This window comes from Phytophthora cinnamomi (assembly GCF_018691715.1).
Source record: "Phytophthora cinnamomi strain GKB4 chromosome Unknown Contig58, whole genome shotgun sequence".
Lineage (NCBI taxonomy): Eukaryota > Oomycota > Peronosporomycetes > Peronosporales > Peronosporaceae > Phytophthora > Phytophthora cinnamomi.
In genome coordinates, this window is record NW_027150991.1 from 316,977 (window position 1) to 340,099 (window position 23,123).

Here is a 23,123-nt window from a genome sequence, read left to right on the forward strand (position 1 = left end):
GCGATGGCGGAGGCGGCGCGCGAGCTGCGTCCTCTGTACAAGAAGCTGCTGCGGCTGGCGCAGAGTCTGCCGGAGCCCAAGCGCCAGCAGCAGCTGGACCAGATCCGGCGCGAGTTCCGCAGCCACGGCGACGTGACGGACCCCCAGCAGTGCGTGTCTCCACATAGCATATGCAATACCTGCCCAGCCTCTGATCTCTGAGTCGCTTGCAGGGTGTCGGCGCTCATCCAGCGCGCGCAGTCGTCGCTCGGCTACCTGAAGATCGTTACGCCGCGCGCCGAGTCGAGTGCGTGCAGCTTCCTGCCTGCCTCCGAGTCTGTGTGACGCCTAACCTTGTGCCGACTGCAGACACGGGCGTGCAGCGCTTCATCTACCGCAACGGGCAGCGCGTGGACGCCGCCGAGCTGGAGGCCAAGGGCGAGGAGAACGCGCGCTACAAGACGCAGGACATGGAGGCCGGGCTCAAGCGCCACCACCAGCTGCTGCGCCGCCAGTACTTCATGGACCGCAAGAGCGGCCCGCCGCGCCCGATTTTCTAGACACGGAGAGACGCAATGAACGCTGCGGGGGAGGAGACCCTTTTTACTCGGAGATGGCTATGCTAATGGAGCTGGGCTGAGCTGTTGAGTAGTTTGTGCGGTCGGCTTTTGTGTCTTGTGCGGGTGTCGTCAGAACAGCCTCGGGCCGGCGGTCAGCACGGCCGACGCCTGCTTGGTCTGCTTCTCCACGCGCGCGGTGACGTTCGAGAGCTGGTGCTCGATGCGCTCGATCTGCTGCGTGCCCCGCCCGGCCTCGTCGTTCAGCAACTCCGCCTGCACTTCGAGCTCGCCAAGAGCTTGGGCAAGTCGCTCCAAGTCACTGGCCCCGGCGTCGTTGATACTGCCCATGGCAGGTGCGAGGCGCGAAGGACTGCTGCCACCAGACTGCTGCGAACGCTGAGGTGAACTCCCTTTCGAGCCGGTGGACTTGGGACGCGAGTCGTCCGAGAAGAGGTGCAGGGTGGGGCTCTGGAGGCGGCGGAGCAACTTGTCGCCGAAATCCAGGTCGCGGTCGATGGCGCTCAGGTCCTGCTCGATGGCGTCCAGCTTCTCGCCCTGGATAACGATCTCATTGCAGGCTTCCCGCCCGACTTGCTTGGCAGCCTCGATCTCACGCAGCGCTTCGGAGAGGAGTTCGTCCCTGTTCTTGGTCAAGGTCTGCACTTGCTTTTGGGGCGACATGTTCGGCTGTGGAGACAACGAGATGTTGAAGCCGAAGATGTTTTTCCGGTTCGGGCTGACACTCTGGTCGATGGCCTGCCGTGTCAGCTGGCGCTTCGCACTCAGCGCGTTGCGGGCGACTTCGAGCCACTTGTTGCGGTCGTTCAGCGTCTCGACGAACACGTCCAGCTCAACGTAGCCCTTCCTGGGGGCGTGCCCGACCATCTTGAAGCCGAAAGGTTTTTCAGCCGCGCCCATGACACCTACGACGTACTCGTGCGGCTCAATGCTCGACAGGTAGAAGCTCCCCTTGGGCGCAGACGGCTCGCCACTGGGTGGATGGCATGCCGCTCGGCTTTCGAAGTAGGACACATTGAGGTTGGACCCATCCAGCACAAGGAACCGGACGCGCCAGGACTTGCGGAAGTGGCCTCTCTTGGTCACGTATCCCTCGCAAGATGTGGGCCGCGCCTTGTCACCCGAAGCGGTCGCACCGACTTCGGGCACTCGAAGGATGTTCATGGTGCGACAAGAGTGAACGGAGTCAATACGCCTCTGGTCGATAGCGCAGTCGCGAGGAAAGTTTGAAGGTGATGCCGACCGAGCGAGGTGGTCTGAGCCGATTCCCCTATTAATACCGAGAGGAAGTCCAGGAGCGATGCCGTCCATGTGCAGCATCTCAACTTCTAGAACGGTATAATTGGCGCTGCCAGCACATTTGGCTCTCTTTACACGACGCCAGGTCCTCGACTGGAGCTGTCGAGAGATGGAGCAGGTTCAGCAGCAGCATCATGTGGAGGATGTGGGTCGACTGCTGCTACAGACGCAGGAACAACTTCGAGTCATGCGAGAGCAGATGACGGCGGCAGCCGCAGCAGTGGAGGCCAATGCTTCGCCGATGCGGCACAGCGCGGTGGTGACGACGGCCGAAGTGCAGGCATTCAATGCTATTCTACAGCAAACAGAAGCAGAGCTGCGCGCCAAAGCCGAGCTGGTGCTGAACGGCATGGTCAACAGCAGCAGCTCTCAAAGCAACCAAAGTCAAAGCGGGACTCTCCTTCCAGCTGTCACCGTCGCAGCACCTCCGTCAACAAGACACCGCAGCGGATACAGCAACGCAGCGAAGACTAAACTAGCGAGAAGTATGGATGCAGGCTCGATCCCCATGGAATTTTTCCGAGAGGTGAGTGTTCTCAATATTTGCTGTGCTGGAGAGGAGTCAAGCTTTGGAACTGACCTTGTGAGCGTAGCAATTTCGCAACAGTAGCGTTGAGGTTCGGCAGACGCTCATCCCTTCGCCGCAGCATTTGCAGCGGCACCTTGGAATTCATCACGGCCGTCTCATGCGGAAGAAGACTACACAGCACTGCCGTCTCCTGCCGAGTGTCAACAAAGTCGATCCGAGCGCACCAACGCCTGAGTTGCGAGAGGAAGATGCCAAACATGGCGTATTAAACTTGGTCACGCGTGGGTTCCTTCCTGCGTACGCAGACCTAACGCCAGCTTTCGCAGGCCCCAGTGGTGCAAGTGATGGTTCGGGTGGTGGCGTTATGAAGCAGCGCGCAACACGAATCTACGATCGTTCCGAGCAATCGACTCGCCCTACGCCGTTCACACAGTCCTCGGGCTATAACCTCGCGGCATTAAAGTTTGACCTTCGTGCGCCACTTACGCCTCCACCACCGGAGGCGAGCCCTCCTACCACTACCACAACTAGGAGACGCAGCACACGGAGAGGTTCAGCTGGGCAGGGTCCAAGCAAGGTTACGATGACATTTCCCGAGTCTTCTCGGGCCGACAAGAGCGGCAGAACTGTACGCCAAAGTTCGCTAGTATCTGCCGCAATAGCAGCCTTCACGAACCAGGACGACGACCTGGAGGAGAATCGAGACCGTTTCAGTGATCAGCCGGGTGAGGAGATCTCGGACGAGGAGCAGGAGGATGCTGACAATGAAAAAGACGAAGAGGCCGAAATGGAGGAGCTGGGTGCCAACGTCGACAAAATCCGCGGATACAACGAGCTGCTCGACGCGTATAGCTTGCATCAGTTCCTCATTCACAAGGGGCGCACAATGCGAGATACACCGGAGTTTGTGTCGTTCCGTAGAGTTGCGCTGGAACTTTGGGGGAGTGTTGAAGAGGCTCTGCGGGCTTTGGAGACTCTACTCACGCAGTATTTCGTGCCGCTGGCTTACGTTGATGGCCAACGATTGCTGTCACTGGCGTCTACAGGACAGCCTCGGTTTTCAAAACGCGAGCTGCTGTCCTGCATTGTGAACGAAGAGCAGGTGATGGCAGTTCTCCGTCGCCCAGGCCAGCGATACAAAGGCAGAGATCGCAAGCGGCGAGCTGCCACGACAATTCAAGCCTGTGTCCGTATGTGGTCCATCCGCCGTCGGTACGTTAGGTCGCGCGCAAGTGACATTAGCGCGACGAGAATTCAGCTGGCGTGGCGAGCTTGCAGTTGCCACGCTGCTTTGAAGTCTCGACTGCGAGAGCTGCGCCAAGAGGCACTAGAGAAGTGGGAAGCAAAGATGAACGATCTGAAAACCCAGTGGCCGCAGATTGCAGTACGCCGACGTGTCGTGGTGCATGTGCCGTCGCTGTCGCTGGATGAACACTCGCGTCTCAGTGCTGAGAACTTCGCAGTGCAGCAAAACCTCCAACTAACGCGGATATGCGCCGCAGCTCTGGATTCGCACGTGGATCTGCTCGTGTATGTATCTCCTTTCGAGCTCACCGCTGACGTCTCGCAGTACTTCCTCAAACTACTGCAGCTGGGTGGTTTGGCTGATAGCAGGCCTCGCGTGAAACTGGTTTTTCCGGAGCAGGCTGCCCGGTTTCCAGCTCACTTCTCGCTTTCGTCGCTCTTATTGTACTCGCCTCACTGTCTGCGGCGCATTCGCCACTACACAGCAGGCAAAGATGCGTACCTTGTGATGGGGTTGCCTGGCACGGAAGACCAACGGCTAGCGATCGCCTTGAATTTACCTATCCTGGGAGCGCCACCACCTCAAGCACTGCCGCTGCTCACTCGGTCTGGGGGCAAACGGTTGCTGATCCGCGCGGACGTGAACGTCCCCACTGGAACTTACGAGTTATACGACGAGCACGAGCTCTTTGGGGCGCTTGCCAAGCTTGCTGTCGCGCACATGGAGCAGCCAAGGTGGTTGCTTAAACTCGACTATGACCCCCTCGGTGTTGGTGAAGCGGTGGTGGATCTGTCGGGGATGCAAGCGATGCGCGAGCTACGACGTGAAAAGCGAACGCCTGAGTATTGGCGTCAGCCTGGACCTCGTGATGCTGCATCCAAGCTCGTGCTAGCGGAATTGGAGCGCCCAGGCGTGTTAGCTCGACTTGCGACCCCCATGCATACCGAAATCTTCCCGTCGTGGCAAGAGTACACCGAGGCGATCAGCCATTTCGGCTGCGTCATAGAAGCAGTTCCTCCGACAAGTTTTGTCCCCTCGCCCGAAATGGCGAGCTCGTCCGTGGACCCGACCTACGTGCGTGCCAACTTGTTCATCGACCCGGACGGCACCGTTCATATAACGTCGACGCAAAATGTACTGGCGAGTGGGGGTGGGTTGAATCGTAAAACGGTAGCGTTCACGTTTCCTCAGACAGCAGCACCGCACGAGGCAGTTAAGGTGAGACTTCCTTGTTTGCTGTATGCTCCGCGTTGTTCCTGCTGGCTGATGTCTTCTGCTTCGCATTGGTCTAGGGTGCTTGCAACGCTGCGGGGAAATTGCTAGTGGAGACCAATGTCTGGGGCTATGTGAGTCTGGACTTCGTGGTCTTTCAGGACGACAAGAGCGGTGGAGCACCACGGTTGTGGGCACTGGCAGTGCACCCGTTCCTGACAGACTCCGCTGCCAGCTTCGCGTGCTTTCACCTGCTCGCTCGTGGCATGCTCGACGCCAACTCGGGGGCCTACCGAGTGGCTGCAAACTCGACGATAGCCGCAGTCAACGCAGGACGGACGAGCGGTGGGGGTACAACGGACCTGCTGCTGCGAGAGGCCTCGCTGGCGAAAGGAGCTCAAGCTGGCACCCCACGCTGCTATGTGGTGTGCTCGTACGTCTTCCACCCGCACGTGACCACCATGCAGTACACTGCGTTCTTCCACGCCTGCCGGCTGCATGGGGTGTGCTTCGACGTTGAACGCACACTAGGCACGCTGTTCCTTCTCGCTGACAGTCTCACTGCGGGGGTATTCGGTGTCTTGAGCGTTGGCGAGACAGCCGACGGGGCTTTGGCATTCATGCGCACTGCACTCGAAGTGATCGGTCGCGAGGCTGGCGCGACTATCGAGATGGCTACTTCACCGTCTCGACCCGGCTCAACTCGCTGCGGCAATTTTGCTCAGGTGTTGTCTGCTGTCCGAGCATCCACCGGCGGCGGCAAAGGCGACAGACTCGGCAAGATGCGCCGACTGCGTCGATAGTAACTTAGGGCCCTGAACGACAGTGAAGAGATATCAACAGCAATAGTTATATTTCGTCAACACATCAATTGGTCGTGCCGCGCTTGAGAATGCCCACAGGTTTGAAGTCTGGGTTGGCGCGCGGCTCGTGTCGTACATGAGATCGGTGGTGTGCCTTGCTTGTCGTCACACGGCTGCTTGCGCGGGACAGCGCTTGGTTCGAGGACGGCGAACTGCCATCTGATGAACTTCCGGAGTGACCGCTGCTCGAACCGCTAGAACCAGCTCGGCGCATCTGGCGAAGAGCCTGAAGCGCGTCGTCGATGCTGAAGAAGAACTGCTCCTCGGAACGGGCCGGGTCGCTCAGCCAAGCACACAACGCAGAGCTCTCGATGCGGTAGGCGCCGTGTCTAACAGCCACAAGGTCGACGAACGACCGACGCAGCATGCGCAAGTCCTCCGCCGTAAGGTTGAAGTGCTCCTTTGCCTGCTGCTCTGTCACAGGCGAGTACGGTCCTGATGCTGCTCCCACAACAAGCTGGAGAAGCGGCTTAGCCTTGCCCCATACACGAGCGCGGCCCTGGCCAAACTTGTCCTCGAAAATCTCGGCGTAAATGTCGTACAGTGTCTCAGGCAGATCGTTGAGAACTCTAAGCGGTACGGCGCCTTCTTTGCTCGCGGCCGCCATTCCCGGGTGCGATAAAGCCTGCTTCGTGAACTCAAGGTACGCGAAGTTGCCACCGCTTTTCTTCTTGAGCATCTTCTTGGCCTCCGCGAAGTCATCATCGCTGAAGTTACGAGCAATGTCCTCTACAAGCGACGAAACATCAGCAACGAACGCGTTGTTTTCGGCACTGAAGTCAAGCACAGACGACACAGGGAGTCGCTTCGCCAGCTTGGACGACGGCTTGGACGACACAAGGACACCGACCCACGTCGGCAGCTGTGGGGTAACCTGCGCGAAGAATTCCAGCAACTCATTGCGGCCGTGCGCGCCGGCCGCGCACTGGTCGATTCCGTCCACCATCATGAAAGCCGAGTGCACAGGTTCCTCAACCGCGTTCAACGGGTCTACCAGCACCTTCGCCGCGAGCAGCATCGGGTCCGCCTCCTCCAGCACGTACTTGAGGTTGAGTCTCGCCAGTTGGTTCTTGAACTGAGGCAGGTTGTCCACGAGTTGATGCACCATTGACAGCAGCACGTTACGCGGGGTGCTCTTGCTCTTGCGGTCAAACTGGCAGCAGTGTGCGGCCAGCAGGTTGCCCCGGAACTGCTGCGCCACCGTGCCGCAGAAGGCGCTCTTGCCTGTTCCTCCCTCGCCGACAACCGCCAGCAGCATGTCGCTGCCCGTGTTGAAGCGCGAGTCCAGCCACTCCTCCACGCGGGTCAGAGCCCATGTGCGCGATCCGGGGGTCAGGCCACGAGCGTGCGCGGCGAGCTCCGACGTGAAGTCGATGAGCGGGAACATCTCGTTGATCTGCTGCGGGGTCAGAGGGGTCGACAGCGCGTCGTCCGCCACGGGCGCCAGTTGCGTGAGCCTCACGCTGGCGCGAGCCGACGGGGGCGGCGCCTTCTGGACGTTAGCGCGCGAGGCGGCGAGGCGCTCGCGCGTGGCGGGCGACGTCTTGGTGGACGTCTGGCGCACCAGCGCCGCGCGGTCCCCGGCCGACAGCGGGTCCGAGGACGAGCTGTCGGTGGAGGAGGCGGACGGAGAGGAGCTGCTCTGCGCCGCTGCGAGCTGCGCCACCGCGCCCTTGAGCAGCGCCAGCTCTTTGAGCACGTCGTAGCGGGTCACGTGCAGCTCGTTCATGACCTCGCGGCGGATGGCCTTGACCTCCTCCTTGACCTCCTGCACCTCGGCTCGCAGCCGCTCCAGCTCGCCCTCCTCGGCCACGGCGGCGCCGAAGCCGCGGAGGTTGGTGCTGTGGTTGTTGTTGCTGCTGAAGTTGCCGGGCGTGGAGGCCGCGTAGTTGCTGGGCGTCGTGACGGAGAACTGCGAGAAGCTGCTGCTGAGGTTGCTGGCGGCCGACGGCGTCTCCGCGTCCTCGTGCAGCGCCGAGAGCGTCAGGTGCGTGCCGCGCAGCTGCTCCGTGGTGCGGTACTGCGGCACGTCCGAGGCGGTCGTGGAGCGGTTGGCGGCCCCGCGGCCATAGAACATGTCCTCCACGTCGTCCGTCACGTTCACCGTGTCGGACAGCGTGCCGCTGCGGTCGTAGCGCACGGGCGCGTCGTCCTGCGCCTGCTTGAGCCGCAGCGAGTCCTCGTCCAGCGCCCAGGCCGCGTCCTTCTTGCTGCTGCCCAGGCGGCTGCTGCGCAGCTTGTTCTTGAGTCGGTGCATGGTGCCCACCATCGGCTGTGTGGCGTGTGGCTGTGGCTGTAGCTGTAGCTGTAGCTGTAGCTGTAGCTGTAGCTGTAGCTGTAGCTGTAGCTGTAGCTGTAGCTGTAGCTGTAGCTGGCGCTCTCTCTACGCAGGACGGCCGACTATCGACAGGGCCGCTCGCTCTATTGGTACCCCGGCCCACTGGGTTGGCTCGCGAGGGCTGCGGCGGAAAAGCGCGAATGATCAGAGAGCGCTGACAGGAGCGCACGCCTGCCCCGAAAAGGGCAGACGCTCGCTCTCTGGCATACAGTTCGGTTCGGCTCGGCGGTTCTTATTATGCAACACATGTCCGCCAATTACGATGAACGACCCGACGCTGAAATGGGTGGCACCTCCATTACAGCGCCTGAATATGCGAGCTCGCTGCGGCGTTGGCACAGTAACGCAAGGGATGTATGGAGCAGGCCTCTCTGTTGCTGTCGCCGACAACTTGTCGGCCGTGTCGCCGTGCTCGGCCGATCCGGGACGGGCGCCAAGGCGTTTATACTGTAGCGATCCGTCCAACGCCTTCGACGAACTCGACTCAGCCGTTTGCAACCGACAGTGTGGCCACCTTGGTGAACGGCGTGGACTGCAAGCTGTAGCCACAACTGCCAGTCGCTGCGATAGTCGCGAGTACCCGTCGAGATTCGTGGCTGAGGCCAGCAAGACGCCGCCGTCTGGACCCGTGAGACTGCAGCTGAGACTGTGGAGCTTTCAAAACGAAACGATTCCGCACAGAGCTGGAGGAGCAAGCTGCAAGCGGGACGGACTTCTATTGCGAGGACGGGCGTTACGGTGTTGGTCTCCTGCCTCCACGTCATCGTAGTTGGGGTTGCTATTGTCAACGCTCGCTCGCGCTCAGGACATGCCAGGCGGCGGGCGGTGATGATGCTGCGGCTGGGGATTACTTGGGGCATCTGCGGCGGCTTCATTGGAGCGCAGCAACGACACCTGCACAGATGGACAAAATGTAATACCGGGTGAGCCACATGGTCGCGCTTCAAGTGCGACGCCGCACGGGGTCCGCCGCACTCGGCAGCTTGATCGCTACGCGCCGCACTGTTCGTGGTGCTGTGCAATGCAAAGCGAGCTGCTGTTGGTGCGCGGACAACTCGATCGATCGACTCACCTCGGCCTGCAGGTTCAGACACATCTGCCGGAACATGGTCACCTCGTTCTGAAGACCGTTGATAATCTCTGTTCGGTCCCACCACAGCGCAGAAACCATGCAAAAAATATCGCACGCGTCAATCAGTCAAGCCGCTCGTCAGTCGCGGGAAGCGGGGATGCATCGCGCTCCATGGGGTCGATGCAAATCCACACAGCGAAATGATCAACAAAAAATCACGAACACGTACCTGCGCTTCGCTGCAATTGGTCCTGGAGACTGCGGTTCGCGTGCTGCACAGGGGTCCATCGAGATACATACACGTCGCAGCACGTCAGCAAGCCGCAGTTAAACGAGAGTTCCATCCACTTTCAAGGCAAAGTTGACCACGTACCCCCAGTTGCTCCTGCACCATTAGAAGTTGCGAATTCTGCTGCGTGTAGCGCAGGAGCTGGTCCATCACCTCTGTCACCGCCACCGTCCGCTTCATCTGGCCGTCCACGCGCGTGATCGTGATATGCGCCGGTGTGTACACAGCACCCAGCTCCGCCTCCGACGAAGACGGCGGTGTGCTAGCTTCAGCGGGTGCTGGGGACGGTGCAACAATCTGCTGCTGCTGCTGGTTATGTTGTGGTTGCTTCTGTTGAGACTGCTGCTTTGGGGGAGATGCAACCTACGTCCGTACCAAGCCATATCCCTGTCAGACCCCATCGACGAGCATTTGTACCACGGCACAAAACCAACCTTCTTCTGTTGCTGCTGCTGCTGCTGCTGCTGGGGTTTCTTATTGGCGCCATTGGCCACTGTAGTAGTCTTGGTCACTGTAATAGTCTTGGTCGCTGCAGCAGTCTGAACATATCGTCAAACAGCACGACCGTCAGCGCCACACGCACTCAACCAAGACAACCGCTGCACCTGGACCGACTAGCAGACCGGCAGCTAGGCACTCCGATCCGCCAACTCAGACTTCGTATCGTCTCACCTTCTGAGGCTGGGCCGGTGCCGCCTTGATCCTGTCCGCCAGCGACAGCTTGGGCTCTGCGATCTCCGGCTCCTTCTCCTCGCCACATCCATTGGCCAGCGGTTGCACCTCCTCCACCGGCGACCCGGGCGGAGTCTGCGCCGCCGTGCCCGCCTTCTTCTTGCCCTTGCTCTTCTTGGGCTTGGACACCGACACGAACGCCAGGTCCTTCAGTTGCGCCGAGTCGCTGCAGCCACAGTACAAGAGCACAGAGCACCCGTCAGCCTCGGTAGCCTTAGCAGCAGCAGTACTACCACACGACAAGCGCGTGCCTGTTCTTCTTCTTGTTGCGCGACTTCTTTTTCTGCTTCTGCTTCTCCTTGCGCTCCTGCTGCCGCTCCTCGGCGCTGTCGTTGTCCGAGTCGAAGTCCTCGCTCACGCGCAGCTGGCTCAGGGCCGCGAACACGCTCGGCTTGCCGCGGGTCGCCATGGTCGAGGGGGTCCGTTAAGTAGGTCAGACGAGCAATATCAAAAAGTGTTTGGCTGGGAGTTTGTGGGCCTGGAATCGCACTTTAGCGGGGAAACCACGTCGTGAATTTGTAGCCATCTCGCTTTTCTATGACGAAACGACAGCGTCCTTCCTACAGTAACCCAGCCTGGACAACATGAACAGACATCGATCACCTGAATCGGCCAAAGCAAGCACGGACTCCATCCGTCGGAGAAAGCAAAAATGAGGATCTTTGGTAACTTGTTGCAAGTTGAAGTGGGCGCCCGTCTGTCTGGTCACTCGTAGGTCTCGGGAAACTTGACCGGCACCTGGCGAGCCTCGTCGGGTGACCACAACTTGCCGCCGGCCAGCAGCTCGGTGATCTCCTGGCACGAAAGACTCACGGACGCAATGGCCTCGAAAAGCTGGCGCGACGACGTGTTCTTGGGGAAGCTGTGCAGCAGCCGCATGATGTCCTCCGCCTCCATCGACAGCAGCGAGTCCTGGAAGAGCGACAGCAGACCTGTGTTGGAGCGCACAGAACGCGTTAGCGACGTGTGACGATATAGTGTAGTCGTCTTCCATAGCGACAACTAAGCCTTACCCATGCTGGCCTGGAAGAAGAATGGCGTGCCTAACAGCACATAGACGTCCCAAATGCGTAGCGCTAGGTCCAGCGGCAAGCTTCTTGTATACAAGGTCAGCGCCCTACTCACACCAAATCGACACAACAGGCATGAGCAAATTGGCGTAGCTAGTACGGGCAAACATTGATACTACGGAACGTACCAGTCGACAGCGTACATCTGGGCGTCGATGCCGATCTCCTGGAAGTGCGCTGCCAAGGCGGGTAATTCGTACTCGAGGATCTGATTGTACACCTCAATGTAATGGAATGTCTGCAGTAAAGACGACGGGTGAGTAAAAGTATTGAGGATGCAAGCATTGTCTTCATATCACATACTCGTGTCGCCTCCAGACGGAACATGTCGAAGAGCAGACTTGAACTCATCAAGGCAACTAATGCCTTGAACGCAGTAAAGTTGTCCATGTGAAAGCATAACGTAGCTGCGAGGTAGCTCATGCCTTGCACATATCCCAAGTCTGGTCGGTAACAAATGTACGCCTCCAGCACCTCCGTCGTGCGCTCTGTACCCTCGGCACCTGGCTGGAACAGCGGGTGATGGCCAAACGTGCGTGGCATGTCAACATTGACGAGCTTTATGCTACGCTCACCGTGCGCAACAAGCATCTCGGCGATACTGACGGCGTCCTGTAGCATATTTTGCACTGGCAGCACAGCAGAGGACCGCCTTGCTCTTTTTCGGTCGCTAATTTCCTTGGCCGGTGAGGGTTCGTCGGTCGACGAGACTTCCGTGGCAGTTGAAGTTTTTGCACTGACACTTGCTTGAATGGTTGCTGCGTCCTCTGTAGTAGTAGGCCCTTCACTGCCTTCGTGATTAGTATCCGACGCAGACGAAGCACTGCTCACACTGGAAATGCTTCTACCTGGCGATTCAAGAATGGCACTTGTACTACCCGAGCTGGCCGTTGGGGTCTCCACGACTGAGTGGTCTACATCGCGCTTCAATGACATCTCCATCAGCACAGCTTGAGCTCGAGCCTTGCAAATGTTGAACAAGTCTTCATTTACTTGCAGCGTGTTTCCGAGCATCCATGCCCACGCACGCCCTCGTAGCTCTTTGGGGATGCCGGCAAAACAAAGCGCATCTAGCAGCGGCACATCCTCGCGCGTGCCGCCACTCGGCAGCACAAACACCTCTTCCAGCCACGTCTCCGAAAACGTCCGTTTCAGCTTCGGGAGTTGTTGACGCCGTCTCTCCACTCGCCGCTCCTTCGACGCTCGCTTGTGCGCTTTCCTCTGGTTGTTCAGCACCGTAGCAGCAGCCGTTGAAGTTTTCGCCGCGCTCGATGGATTTCGCCCCAAGACCGCCGAGTCCAAGACCGCACGGTCGACGCCATCATAGCCTCCCGACAGCAGCCCACGCAGCTCCGCCACCCAGTAGCGACGCTCCTGCTCGGTCGTGGCGGACAAGAAGAGCTTCCGCGACGGCGTCTGCAGCACGAACACGTAGTTGCCCGGGTGGCGCACCTGGTTCTGGTCGTCGATCTGCCAGCAGCACACAACAACGGGCGTCAGTACTCTAGCCTATTCTTCGCCCCTGTGCGCGTGTCGCCCATCGCCGTTGACGCACCACTTGGACGTCGCCCAGCGACAGCAGCAGCCGCGGCTTGCGGCCAGACTTGGTCGAGTACGTCACCTCGTCCTGCAGCATTGCAGCCCACAACAGTCAGCACCTCCGTCTTGTCCCCACCACTTGTCTGCATCGGCTTCTTTCTGCCTATTGTCGTCAGGTCGAGGCGGTCGCTTGCCTTGGAGAGCATGAAGTAGCGGATGCGCCAGATCTTGAGGTGCTTGCTCTGCGCCACGCCAACAGCCCACACTGCGTCAGAATCCCCCGCTCCGCCCAGCAAGTCGGCCGGCCCCAACACCTGCCTGCTTGTGCAGGTAGCCCTGCAGCACCAGCTCGTGCGGCGGCGCCACGCTCATCGTCTGTCGGTCTGTTACGCCCGCCGATTTTCCTTCAATGACAGCACGTGTTCGATTTTTCCGGTTTCCAGCCAATCACGCGAGACCGGTACACTGTACCCGAGACGTTCTTACCGTTCCTGCATGGCGTTCTCGGCAGTCTAAAGATGCGACGGCCCGACGTGGTGCTGACCCCCGCGTCGCTCCCGTCCGCCGCGCAGCCCAGCGGCCTCCGCGCGCGCGTGCGGCCGTCGGCTGCTGCGGGAGCGTCCACTCCTCCCCCCTCCGCCGTCGGCAGCGCGTCGGGCCTCTGGACGCTGCCGCCGCTGAACCAGTTCATGACGCTGCCCGGCCGCTTCCTGGCCTCCCGCTTCGCCTCCGTGGACAGCAGCGTCGCCAGCAGCCCCAGCCGCCACAGCATCAGCAACAGCAACAGCAACAGCAACGGCAGCAGCAGCGCCGACGCAGGCAGACACGGCAGGAGCCTCACGGGCGCCTTGGGCTCTCGAGGCGCCGCGCTCGACGGCCTGCTCAACGACTCGGACGAGGACTGGGCCGCCACGCGCGACCACTTCGTGCTGCCCCACATGGTGCACTTCCAGGACGTGTACGAGCGCGACGGCGCCGCCACGCAGCCGCCGGAGGAGATCGACCTCACGGTCTCGTCCTCCGAGGACGAGGACGGTGGCCAGAGCGGCCCGGGGGCTGCAGCTGCCGACAGCGACGGCGTCATCGAGATCCTGGACGTCTCGGAGAGCTCCGGGCCCCCGCAGCCGGCGCCGCTGCGGCGGAAACGACGTCGACCGGCGCCGGCGGACGCGGACGCCGTGGGGGTGGCCAAGCGCCGACGCGGCACGGACACGCGCAGCGCCGAGTCCACGAGCATCAGCATGCACAACAACGAGCAGCTGGAGAAGTTCAAGGCGGCACTCAAGTGCAGCGTCTGCCTGGACGTGATAGAGGACATTACGTCCACCTCGTGCGGCCACATCTTCTGCGCCGGCTGCATCCACCAAGCAATCCGCGCCAACGGCAAGTGCCCATTGTGCCAGCGGCGTCTGTATCCCAAGGACACACATCGACTCTTCTTTTGAAGACACGGGCAGACGCGCGACATGGCTGGCTCCCGGGTCAGTGTATACCTATTTTATTTCGACGTGCACGATGCTAGAATCCGCGACTCCATCGTCCTCAAGCTCCTGGCACTCGCTCCCCCGCTCCAGCTGCTGGAACGGCATCCGTGGAGTAGTAGTCATTGAAGTTTAGCCGGAGAAGGAGGCACTACGCAGCACGGGGCATGCAGACAGAGCACAGGTGTCAGTCGGCACATTAGAGCGGTAGCCGCGCCTCTCGCTATTTACTTTTCTATCACAAATGTAGGCACAGGAGTAGTATGCATAGCAGGGAAAATACAACGTTCACGTACCTCTGAAAACTCGCGAGCGCTCCGATCGGCACTGCTTGTAACGCTCAGCAGAGTGACAACAAGTGCACGTTGCGCAACGTCGTACTCTTCGCACAGAGCGCGGATTCGAGCCTCTTCGGATATCCTTCCCGTAACTTGTCGGTCTAATCCTCTAATAAATGTCGTCAAGCTCCAGACCGCAGCGAGTGTGTCCACGAAAGCCGAGTGAATCTGCAGTGCAAATCGTGTCCCGTGAAAAAAAAAACTCATGAACGCGGCAATGGGTTATCTCGGGACGTACATCAGGTGTGTCAAGGAAGCAGCAGCGGAGCGCAACAGCCATGTACTCATCGTGACAGCGTCGTAAATCTACCAGCATCATCGCCTTCAGCAATGCTTTTTCAAGCTCCGACCACGCCGACATCAAGACCTGCAAAAATGCACAAGTGTTCTTGATTACGAGATTCGATGACACCGTTCACAAATCGCGGGGGTGACACAAACCTTCGTCGAAAAAGACTCGTTGAATGCACGAAGTAGAGCCTGCACTTTGTAGACAACATCTCCGCACAACCGTTCAAGAGATGGAGAGAGATCGCCACGACGACGAATAGAGCGAAGAAGTGCCCATGCTTCCCGTGTTTCTAGCGACGTAAGCCGTACGTGCAGCAGAAATCGGTGCATATTCTTGTAGTGCTCCAGCGATTCCGAAGTTATCACCAAACCCAGAGGCCACTTGACATCGTACACCATCTCGATCTCACCCAGTAAGCTTGACACGGCTGCGGTAATCGTTAGACTGTCTAATACTATTGTTGTTGCAGTAAGAAATTCATGAGAGATCGCCGAAACATCAGAGTAACTGGAACGCTTACCTGCAGAAAGAGCTGGCGTGGTCGAGTAGTGGAAGCTCTGCACAATGGCATCCATTTCCACGGATCCCTCAATCATTGCCAGAGTGAGAGCGGATGACAGTCGATCTTCAATTCCCCAATTCACTCGAGTAGTAGAGTTCAAGCCGTGAAGGAAGTCGCGTGCAAAGATATCCATGCATAGCCCTTCTGACATAAGCATCAGCTTGCGGAGCCACCGCAGGTGCTCAACAATCCTTAGCGAGTCACGAAGCCAATCCACTGCCACTTTCTCAAGTCGTTCGGCAACAAGGCGAATGGGTACTTCCACGCAGCAGTTCACAATCGTCGTAAACGAAGTAAAATTGGCCTCATGTCCAGTTGTTGTCTGCAGCAAGCGTACAGAGTGACACAGACAATAGGTTGTTAGTCTGGAAGACCTAGAACGTTGCATACCATGAAAATGAAGCATGCCATACCTGGGTTAGCGCGTGCGACAGGATGTCGAAATCCTCTTCTGGAATTTCCTCAGAAAAGAAGGGATGAACTGGAGGAAGAGAGAGTCGAGTAGACGTTGACGGTAGCTTGCCCGGGTCTGTGAAGCTCCTGGCTGATGATAACACCTCGCCACCTAAACTACTGTTATGGTGAGCAGAATTCTCGTCAGTTTGAGCTGTATCTCGCATCACAACGTCTTCATCCTCAATGAAATCTGAAAGAGTCTCGCAAGGTATCATGTTGGCCGCTAGCTCAGTCGTGTCTTTTTCACTGCCGGCACCGGCCATATCAAAATCTTCAATTGCTTTAGCCACCGCAGTATCATCGCCAGTTTTGTCACTGGTACGCCCTTCATCGAGACCGCCGTACAACGCCCCATAAACGTTGGCATCACTTCCTCCGGGTTCAACCAAGACACGAACACCAGTTCTAGGAGCAATCGTATCGAAAGAAGGCGAATTATTGAGAACACCCGAGCTACGATTTCCCGCCTCCTTGTTTACTTTCACCGAAGATCTCCAGGTGCCATCGTCACTAGCTGCAGAAGTGCGGCTTCCTGCTTCCGTATTCACTTTCACTGATGCTCTCCAGGTACCATCACCAGTAGCTGCAGAGGTGCGACTTCCTGCTTCCGTATTCACTTTCACTGAAGCTCTCCAGGCACCATCATCAGCAGTTGCAGAGGTGCGGCTTCCAGCTTCTGTATTCACTTTCACTGACGTTCTCCACTCTGTGTTTGATCCAGAAACTGATGGCGGCGCGCCAGTAGCCGTTGTAGACAAGCATCCCTCTTCTTCTGTCAGCACTGGTACTGAATTGCTTGCGCTTATTTCTATGCCGTTCGATCTCGCCGCTCCACTCAATCGCCGCTCCCTGTCTGCTTCGCATAACAATCAGAATTGTAAGTACTTCTTCCTCTTTGAAATATATTTTCATGAATACCTGTTGCCCACTCAGCCATGTCATCTGCATGAACGCGTTGAAGCTGGCCCCTTGCCGTTGATAGGCGCAACGCACGATCTCGTCGCCACTTCATGTAGTCATGCCGCTCTTCTGCCGTATCCATCAGCTTCGAGTATCTATGTGAAACAAATCCGCGCGAAGATGCTTATTAGCTAAGTGCTCACACCAAATCCCACTCGTCCTTCACGTACTTGTCAAGCAGAACACCGCGGCAATAAATTTCTTGGTCTGTCTCAACCTGATTAGCTTCCGCTATTCGCATGGCATCGTCGGCTTCCTCATATTGCGCTAATTGAGCTTTGCGTTGTTGGTTGTCGAGCATTTGCTGGTCTAGCATGTTTCTTTGCTCTAATTGAAACCTTCGTTTGGCGACATCCTACTTACCCACACACAGTCAACCAAAATACAGCGTATCAGTGTTTCGTACGAAGTACAAGTCATGAACAAATGCAGACAAACAGTACCCTTTCGCGCGAAGTGTTTACTCGTAAACTCTCGTCGGCGATAGCGCTGTTTGCTCCTGGCACGCTCTGTTCGGTTTCGCCAGCTTCTTGGCGAATAACTTCCACTGAGGCAACAGCCTCAACGAGTGTGGATTGCCACTCCTCTGCACACTCAACTGCTTTATCTCCGTAATGAACCAAGATCAAAGGCTTCATATTGAGCTGGAGTAATCATCCGTGAAAGTTAGACACATTATAACTATAGGTCATACTTGGAATGACAATACCAAAGGGATACCAGTGGGTGGGTTAACGCAATTGCGCTCACGCTTCGTAGAAGTGCTTGTACTTGACTTAGGTGGACAATCAATGGAGTGATCGCTCCTAAAAACTCTGGTAACATTTTGGTGACCTCGGTCGACATCCCTCCGCCAAACAATCCGTCACCTCCTCCCGCGGAGGCCTTTTCAAGCAAGTTCCTGCTCCACGTGGTTGCTTCAAACTCGTCCTAATATCCAGCAACATACTCGTCAGATCAAGATCGATCTATATCCAATATCCAAACTGGAGTTAGTGCTTACGAATGGATCCGTAGACTCACGCACCCTTCCGAATGCAACCAAGTCGGAAAGTACTGCCAAAAACGGCGAGCAAGATTTTGTGAGAAACCAGGCTACCACTTCTTCCATGTAGCCGTTGGCATCTTCCACACGTAACGAAGATACATGGTGATGCAAATGATCAAGCAACGCCACTCCACGCGGAAACTCGCCTTAACGTGAAAACATCAGACAATAGATGAAGATTAGCTAGCATCCCATTTGGGTGAACATGATGTGACCAACAACCTTGTTGTAGCAAAGGCCAGAATGGATCTTCATCGCATGAAAACATGTGACCAACGGTCTCCAAAACGCAGCATACTGTCCTGGTCCTGCAGAGCAACTTCGTAACAGATAGAGTCTCGTCCTCTCCGTTATCTCCACAAAAGGAATAGGCACACTCTTGTGCTATTTGGTCTACCCGTGCCTACCACCAATTCAGCGTTAGTATCGAAATCACAACTGGAAGCCATTATCACGGTAGATCCATCTTACTCGATGTATGAATATATACTTCAGAAGTGCATCACCCATGGCCTGAAGCGTCTTGCCTCCTCGTGAGGGGTCTTGAGAATAGTAGATCGCCAGTAGCTCTAATCGCATCACTATAGTTCCAGCTTTACAAAATAGCTGAAAAGTCGAATGTGCAAGTCAGTATCCGTGAAGTAGACACTGCACAACGCAGAGCGCACCTCCAACACTGATGTTGTAGCCGAAATTGTTGCATTGCGGAGCTTCAATTTGCGCTTTTGAGGCAGTTGGAACGTCGCTGACGGAAAATCCCTACAGTAAACTGTTGATTCAACTCCCCTTAGTGCTCGCAGTGAATCCTGATAATTTTCGCCACGATGCTGGTCAGTCTCAATTAAAAGCACTACAAAGTGAGTTTGACGAACCTCAATTATGTCCGCCTCGTGGATTTCTAACGGGGTTTCCGCCATGTGAATTCTGCAGGATAAATCGTTGGGTATAACCAGATCACCAAGCGATCGTTTTTCCTTCAGAACCGGTGGTCGACAGTAGCTATCGGAAAGCCCTAGACGATCCCCCAGGTCTTCCCACGCATACGCCTGTGCTATCCATGGTTCTGTTGCATCGTACGAGCTCTCGGAATCCCACGATGAATTTTCAGTCATGCTGATTGCTTCGACCCAATCAGAATCCTTTCGCCCACCAATGCGCACGTGCTGGGTACCATCGTAAAAGAACACATCTTTACTCGATGACAAATGTTGTTTGTTCTCTCGAGAAGTCAGTGCCATGCGTGCCGGATTGCCATTCTTCAGAGTAAGTTTATCGTGATGTCGCTTTAACGTTTCATTTCTGCTTCACACACAGCGTTAGGCATCCGACGACTATCACTTCAAAAGAGTTCCTGCTTGATAATTTGCGTACGCTTGTGTCGAGCTGTCGCCATAATCATTGTGATCAGGGGAACTCCCAGGAAATATGCCAATGAAACGATTAGGCTACAACGAGTCCATTGTTAGTCACTCTTGCTTGGACCCGTCGTAGTGTTTCCACCCACATACCTGCTGAAACGGCGTCATGCTGAAGAATCCCTCGTCCTCAGTCGGACCCGAGCTAGCATCGGGGCACCACAAGCTGGTATGCTGGCGCGCTATGCCATTGCCGAATCCTCTGAATAAGCTTTGGGAAAACAAGCTGCACAAAAGCCACAACAATACTGGTCAGGATACTAGTAGAGCAGCTAGGGATCGTTACTCACTTCGTTTCTTCCATCGGAATTGGCGCCTTGTTGAACAGCGCCTTGGAGTGGTGGACCAATCCGATATCGTTCATTTGGATGCGGTCGCCAATGCGTTTCCTTCTTGCACCGTACATCTAAGCAGCAGCACCAATACACAGCAACGGTTGCAGTCAGCACTCGAGACAAAATGCAGCACAGCACGCGTGGCGACAGCCCGCCCTCACCTTGCTTGATACGTCCAACTCCGCCCTCATGGGGTCTTCGAGCACGAATGTCTCTCCATCTTCTCCGCCGGCAAGAGCCACCAACAGCCGCAGCACTTCTTCGACTGGAGCTGTCCCCACCAAACAACCAGCATCCACGTCATTCCCCAGTTCCTCCAACTCCCACAGCATCGAGTCCTCCCACCTGCGGCCTGTACACTGGGTCGCGCCTTCTGCTCCTCCACGAGGTCCATGCAGCGCTCCACCACGTGGTCCATGCGGTCCACCACGTCCGTTCTGCAGCAACCAATCAGCCCAGAGCCGTGAGCACAGCGCCAAGCGAGCCACACAGCTTCATCCTGCCGCAGCGCACACGTCGGCGTCGTCGCCACACGCCAGCAGCCTCGCGCGCACGTCCATCAGCTCATGTTGCACGGACACAGCGTCGTCGTCTCGCTAGAAGGCACGGGAAGGCCGCCAGTCAGCTCAGGGCAAACAGCAGACACAGACTACGCGCTTCCAGGCGCACGTACGGGACTCAGGAGACGCTCGTACACGGGCAACAGGCGCCGCAGGTCGCTCCGGGACTCGCTGCAGACGCGGCAGCGCAGGCGCTTGAGCAGCTCCACCACGCCGGCCTCGGGCATCGGCTCGACCATCGCGGATAATGGCGCGCTGTGCCACACCACGTGTACACAAATGGCTACACTTCACTTCAACAAGACATTCCTAACGCTGCTGTATTTTAGCCCGACCTGGTCTACATGTGCTGGCGTTCTGCTTCTGCTGCTGCTCTACTCCGAGACAGCCTCCGTGATGGCGCGGGCCCACTGCTGAGCTAGGTTGCTGGAGTCCGTGATTCGAATCGTGTCTGACCGCTGCGCAGAGAGAAGGGGTTGTCTGTCAGCTGACGCGGCGGCGTGAGCACAGAGAGGAATGGATGCTACGTACCGATACAACGTCGAACGTGTGGGGGTCGATCTCGTTCACAGTCGTGTCAGGCGTCAGGAACACCTCGCGCTTGAAGCGGCCGGACCACGAGCTGATCACAACCAAGCGCGGGGCGTCTGTGAGATAGAGCTGTCGGCAAGCGTCAAAAGGCGTACACATACTGTGAGCGAGGCCGGCAGTACAACACAAGCACCCACTTTCTCGAAAACGGACACCACGACGTACCTCACGAGTCCGACTAAACATCTTCGAGTGGACCTTCACGGTGGATTCGAATCGGATCTGTTCATCGTATCCGATGCAGGCTGGCCGGTTTTTCAGCAACGAACTGCTGCTGCGCGAACGCTTACTACTGTGAATAGTAAGTAATAACATATCGGTAAGGATATACTCCCCTCTTTGAACAGTGGCGCATCAATCTGTACCTGAAGTCATCAGACGTGCTTTCTGAAAAATCATCAGAAAAGTACTCGGCAACGGTCCAGTTCTCCGAAGCACCATCCAGCTTCGGCTCGGGCAAATCAAGCTCGGGAGGGGTGTACGGCGGTGTTTGGTCGCCAATATCATCCCATTCGATGCCTTCGAAGAACGGGTGATTCTGCATGACATCATCAAAGCTAAATTGCTGAGTCTACAGTCGAAAGGCAAAAAGTAGTAATTGGAAGAGACCTTCAGCTCGGCGTAGCCTTCTTCATTTTGCTGAGCACCGATGCGCTCATCCGGATCCTGCGCAAACGCGATGTGGTTAATCATATATTTGCAAGCGAAGCAGCTTGACAACGTTATTACCTGCACGAGAAGTTTCCGGACAAGGTCCTGTGCCGCTTCGGGCACGCTGGTGGGGAATTCGAACTCGTCGCTCGAGTGGTTAATAATCTGCAAAGCGCCTTAATAGGTCAGAAAGAGATCTCCACCAATATGAACCGCCGATCTCACCACTTGGAAAGTCAGGTAATCGTTTTCTCCAACGAAAGGTGCTCGCCCGGTAAACATCTGCGGTCGTAGGATCAATCAAACTTTCACATCTATTGCGCGCACGCCTCAAATTCAAAAATACCTGGAAGATAAGGCAGCCCAGTGCCCACAGATCCGCTGCTCTCGCAGCCGGCTTGTCGTGCAAAACCTCCGGAGATACATACGAGGCCGTACCGCAAAACTGACACACATCGCCACTTTCACCATCTTGGTCCTGTATAGTTTTCACCAGCAAAAGCGTCAGCACGGATATAATCACCAAGTCTGGGCCAGCAGCACCTCACCTTCGCAGAGCCAAAATCAGTCACCTTGAGATGCCCGTCCTCGCTACGTATTAGCAACACACGCAATCATTGAACATCACCCACAAACAGCGGCAGACGTACGTATCTACAGCGTAGACGTACCTCAGGAGCAAGTTGTCGGGCTTAATATCTCGGTGGATAACATGCTGCAGCAGGACCCTTTGGCGTTAGAGCAATGGTGGGACACTGACGCAGAGCGGCGCACAATGCGCGTCGTTGTACCTGAGAGTGCATGTACTCGAGGGCATTGACCAGCTCACCCACGTAGAACCGCGTCAATTCGAGCGAGCACGCAGTGTCAGCGATGCCGAGCTCCTGCTGCTGTTGGTACTCCTTGCTGTAAGGGATCACGAACAGGCAGTTGCACGTCAACGGGAGCTTGTCATGCACTTGCATGGCCACACTGCCCCACCCTCACCTGATGAGCCCAAAGAGGTCGCCGCCACGACAGAGCTCCATGACCAGGTACAAGCTGTGGTGGTCCTGTATCCATCCACCCACAATCGGACACCAAAACATGAGACGAGGAGACCAGTTGGATACTTTTTGGCGGTGCCGCCAACGGACGCCCGTCGTCAGTCAGTCCATCGGCGGCGGCAGCTCCAGTCCAAGTGGCTGTCTTACGCGGAAGCTGCAGTAGAATTTGACGATGTTCGGGTGCGAGAGGCGCGACATGACCTTGCGCTCCGTGAGCACGAAGGCCGTCTTGTTCTCCTTGCGGATGAAGCTCTGGTCCATCACCTTCACGGCGAAGTCCATGCGGTTCTGCTTCATCTGTGCGTGGAACACCTGCAGCAGCAACACAATAGCGACCGTAGCGACGACAGCAGTGGCGGGCGGCCAACCGCCGGTCGTCAATCGGTAAGTCCGTCAGTCGTCTCCGCTTGCCGCACACGCCGCCAGACAGAGAAGCGCCAGCCCCGCAGCCGCCGCCGCACCTTGGCGTAGGAGCCCTGGCCCAGCACATTGCCGAAGAAGAAGTCGCCGGCCTCGGGCGCCGCGTCGAAGTGGAGCGCGTGCGCCGGCGTCATGTCGGCCGCTTCGTCCCCTGCGGAGCTGTGTGCTTCTGGCCGAGGCTGCTTTTGGACCAATGAGATAATTCGGAGTTTCCGCGAATCG

The 23,123-nt window shown here is 57.2% G+C and overlaps 9 protein-coding genes across 11 annotated transcripts; 3 read left to right on the plus strand and 6 right to left on the minus strand.

Moving 5' to 3' along the window:
- Nucleotides 1–3: 3 nt before the first annotated feature.
- IUM83_14387 (Complex 1 LYR protein) lies at nt 4–539 on the plus strand (the record flags this gene model as incomplete). Its single annotated transcript, XM_067939129.1, has 3 exons — nt 4–149; nt 213–286; nt 349–539. The coding sequence occupies 3 exons, from the start codon at nt 4–6 to the stop codon at nt 537–539; spliced, it is 411 nt and encodes a 136-aa protein (XP_067787714.1).
- A 129-nt stretch (nt 540–668) lies between these two features.
- On the minus strand, nt 669–1,721 carry IUM83_14388 (agc rsk rskp90 protein kinase; the record flags this gene model as incomplete). The annotated part of the gene is made up of 1 exon (XM_067939130.1): nt 669–1,721. One exon carries the CDS (start codon nt 1,719–1,721, stop codon nt 669–671), a length of 1,053 nt encoding a protein of 350 aa, XP_067787784.1.
- Nucleotides 1,722–2,968: 1,247 nt separating this feature from the next.
- Nucleotides 2,969–5,646, plus strand: IUM83_14389 (IQ motif, EF-hand binding site; the record flags this gene model as incomplete). Its single annotated transcript, XM_067939131.1, has 2 exons — nt 2,969–4,849; nt 4,924–5,646. The coding sequence occupies 2 exons, from the start codon at nt 2,969–2,971 to the stop codon at nt 5,644–5,646; spliced, it is 2,604 nt and encodes an 867-aa protein (XP_067787785.1).
- A 64-nt stretch (nt 5,647–5,710) lies between these two features.
- On the minus strand, nt 5,711–7,975 carry IUM83_14390 (Ankyrin repeat protein; the record flags this gene model as incomplete). Its single annotated transcript, XM_067939132.1, has 1 exon — nt 5,711–7,975. The coding sequence occupies one exon, from the start codon at nt 7,973–7,975 to the stop codon at nt 5,711–5,713; it is 2,265 nt and encodes a 754-aa protein (XP_067787708.1).
- Nucleotides 7,976–8,845: 870 nt separating this feature from the next.
- IUM83_14391 (Vesicle transport protein) lies at nt 8,846–10,546 on the minus strand (the record flags this gene model as incomplete). Its single annotated transcript, XM_067939133.1, has 7 exons — nt 8,846–8,938; nt 9,117–9,184; nt 9,346–9,388; nt 9,490–9,768; nt 9,840–9,944; nt 10,078–10,303; nt 10,389–10,546. 7 exons carry the CDS (start codon nt 10,544–10,546, stop codon nt 8,846–8,848), a joined length of 972 nt encoding a protein of 323 aa, XP_067787781.1.
- Nucleotides 10,547–10,842: 296 nt separating this feature from the next.
- On the minus strand, nt 10,843–13,118 carry IUM83_14392 (TBC1 domain family member 14; the record flags this gene model as incomplete). 2 transcript variants are annotated; one of them, XM_067939134.1, is made up of 9 exons in its annotated part: nt 10,843–11,069; nt 11,151–11,254; nt 11,336–11,445; nt 11,511–11,808; nt 11,914–11,974; nt 12,236–12,428; nt 12,513–12,677; nt 12,763–12,834; nt 13,041–13,118. In XM_067939134.1, the coding sequence occupies 9 exons, from the start codon at nt 13,116–13,118 to the stop codon at nt 10,843–10,845; spliced, it is 1,308 nt and encodes a 435-aa protein (XP_067787637.1). The 2 variants fall into 2 exon arrangements, with proteins under 2 accessions (XP_067787637.1, XP_067787638.1); XM_067939135.1 differs by having other exon boundaries at nt 12,236–12,677.
- Nucleotides 13,119–13,264: 146 nt separating this feature from the next.
- Nucleotides 13,265–14,191, plus strand: IUM83_14393 (histone acetyltransferase hac-like 1; the record flags this gene model as incomplete). Its single annotated transcript, XM_067939136.1, has 1 exon — nt 13,265–14,191. One exon carries the CDS (start codon nt 13,265–13,267, stop codon nt 14,189–14,191), a length of 927 nt encoding a protein of 308 aa, XP_067787703.1.
- Nucleotides 14,192–14,288: 97 nt separating this feature from the next.
- Nucleotides 14,289–20,432, minus strand: IUM83_14394 (Gamma-tubulin complex component 6; the record flags this gene model as incomplete). Of its 2 annotated transcripts, none has more annotated exons than XM_067939138.1 (23): nt 14,289–14,378; nt 14,524–14,733; nt 14,804–14,932; nt 15,007–15,311; nt 15,378–15,741; nt 15,833–16,280; nt 16,572–16,728; nt 16,794–16,930; nt 17,006–17,190; nt 17,279–17,479; nt 17,556–17,765; nt 17,863–18,029; nt 18,106–18,286; nt 18,355–18,489; nt 18,552–18,689; nt 18,756–19,182; nt 19,255–19,328; nt 19,392–19,524; nt 19,589–19,704; nt 19,795–19,904; nt 19,979–20,070; nt 20,147–20,229; nt 20,307–20,432. In XM_067939138.1, the coding sequence occupies 23 exons, from the start codon at nt 20,430–20,432 to the stop codon at nt 14,289–14,291; spliced, it is 4,218 nt and encodes a 1,405-aa protein (XP_067787702.1). The 2 variants fall into 2 exon arrangements, with proteins under 2 accessions (XP_067787702.1, XP_067787701.1); XM_067939137.1 differs by having other exon boundaries at nt 17,839–18,029.
- Nucleotides 20,433–20,567: 135 nt separating this feature from the next.
- Nucleotides 20,568–23,035, minus strand: IUM83_14395 (AGC/PDK1 protein kinase; the record flags this gene model as incomplete). The annotated part of the gene is made up of 14 exons (XM_067939139.1): nt 20,568–20,651; nt 20,725–20,853; nt 20,950–21,076; nt 21,150–21,322; nt 21,394–21,450; nt 21,514–21,600; nt 21,661–21,717; nt 21,782–21,913; nt 21,984–22,026; nt 22,107–22,150; nt 22,227–22,341; nt 22,423–22,487; nt 22,629–22,793; nt 22,943–23,035. The coding sequence occupies 14 exons, from the start codon at nt 23,033–23,035 to the stop codon at nt 20,568–20,570; spliced, it is 1,371 nt and encodes a 456-aa protein (XP_067787700.1).
- Between the last annotated feature and the right edge of the window lie 88 nt (nt 23,036–23,123).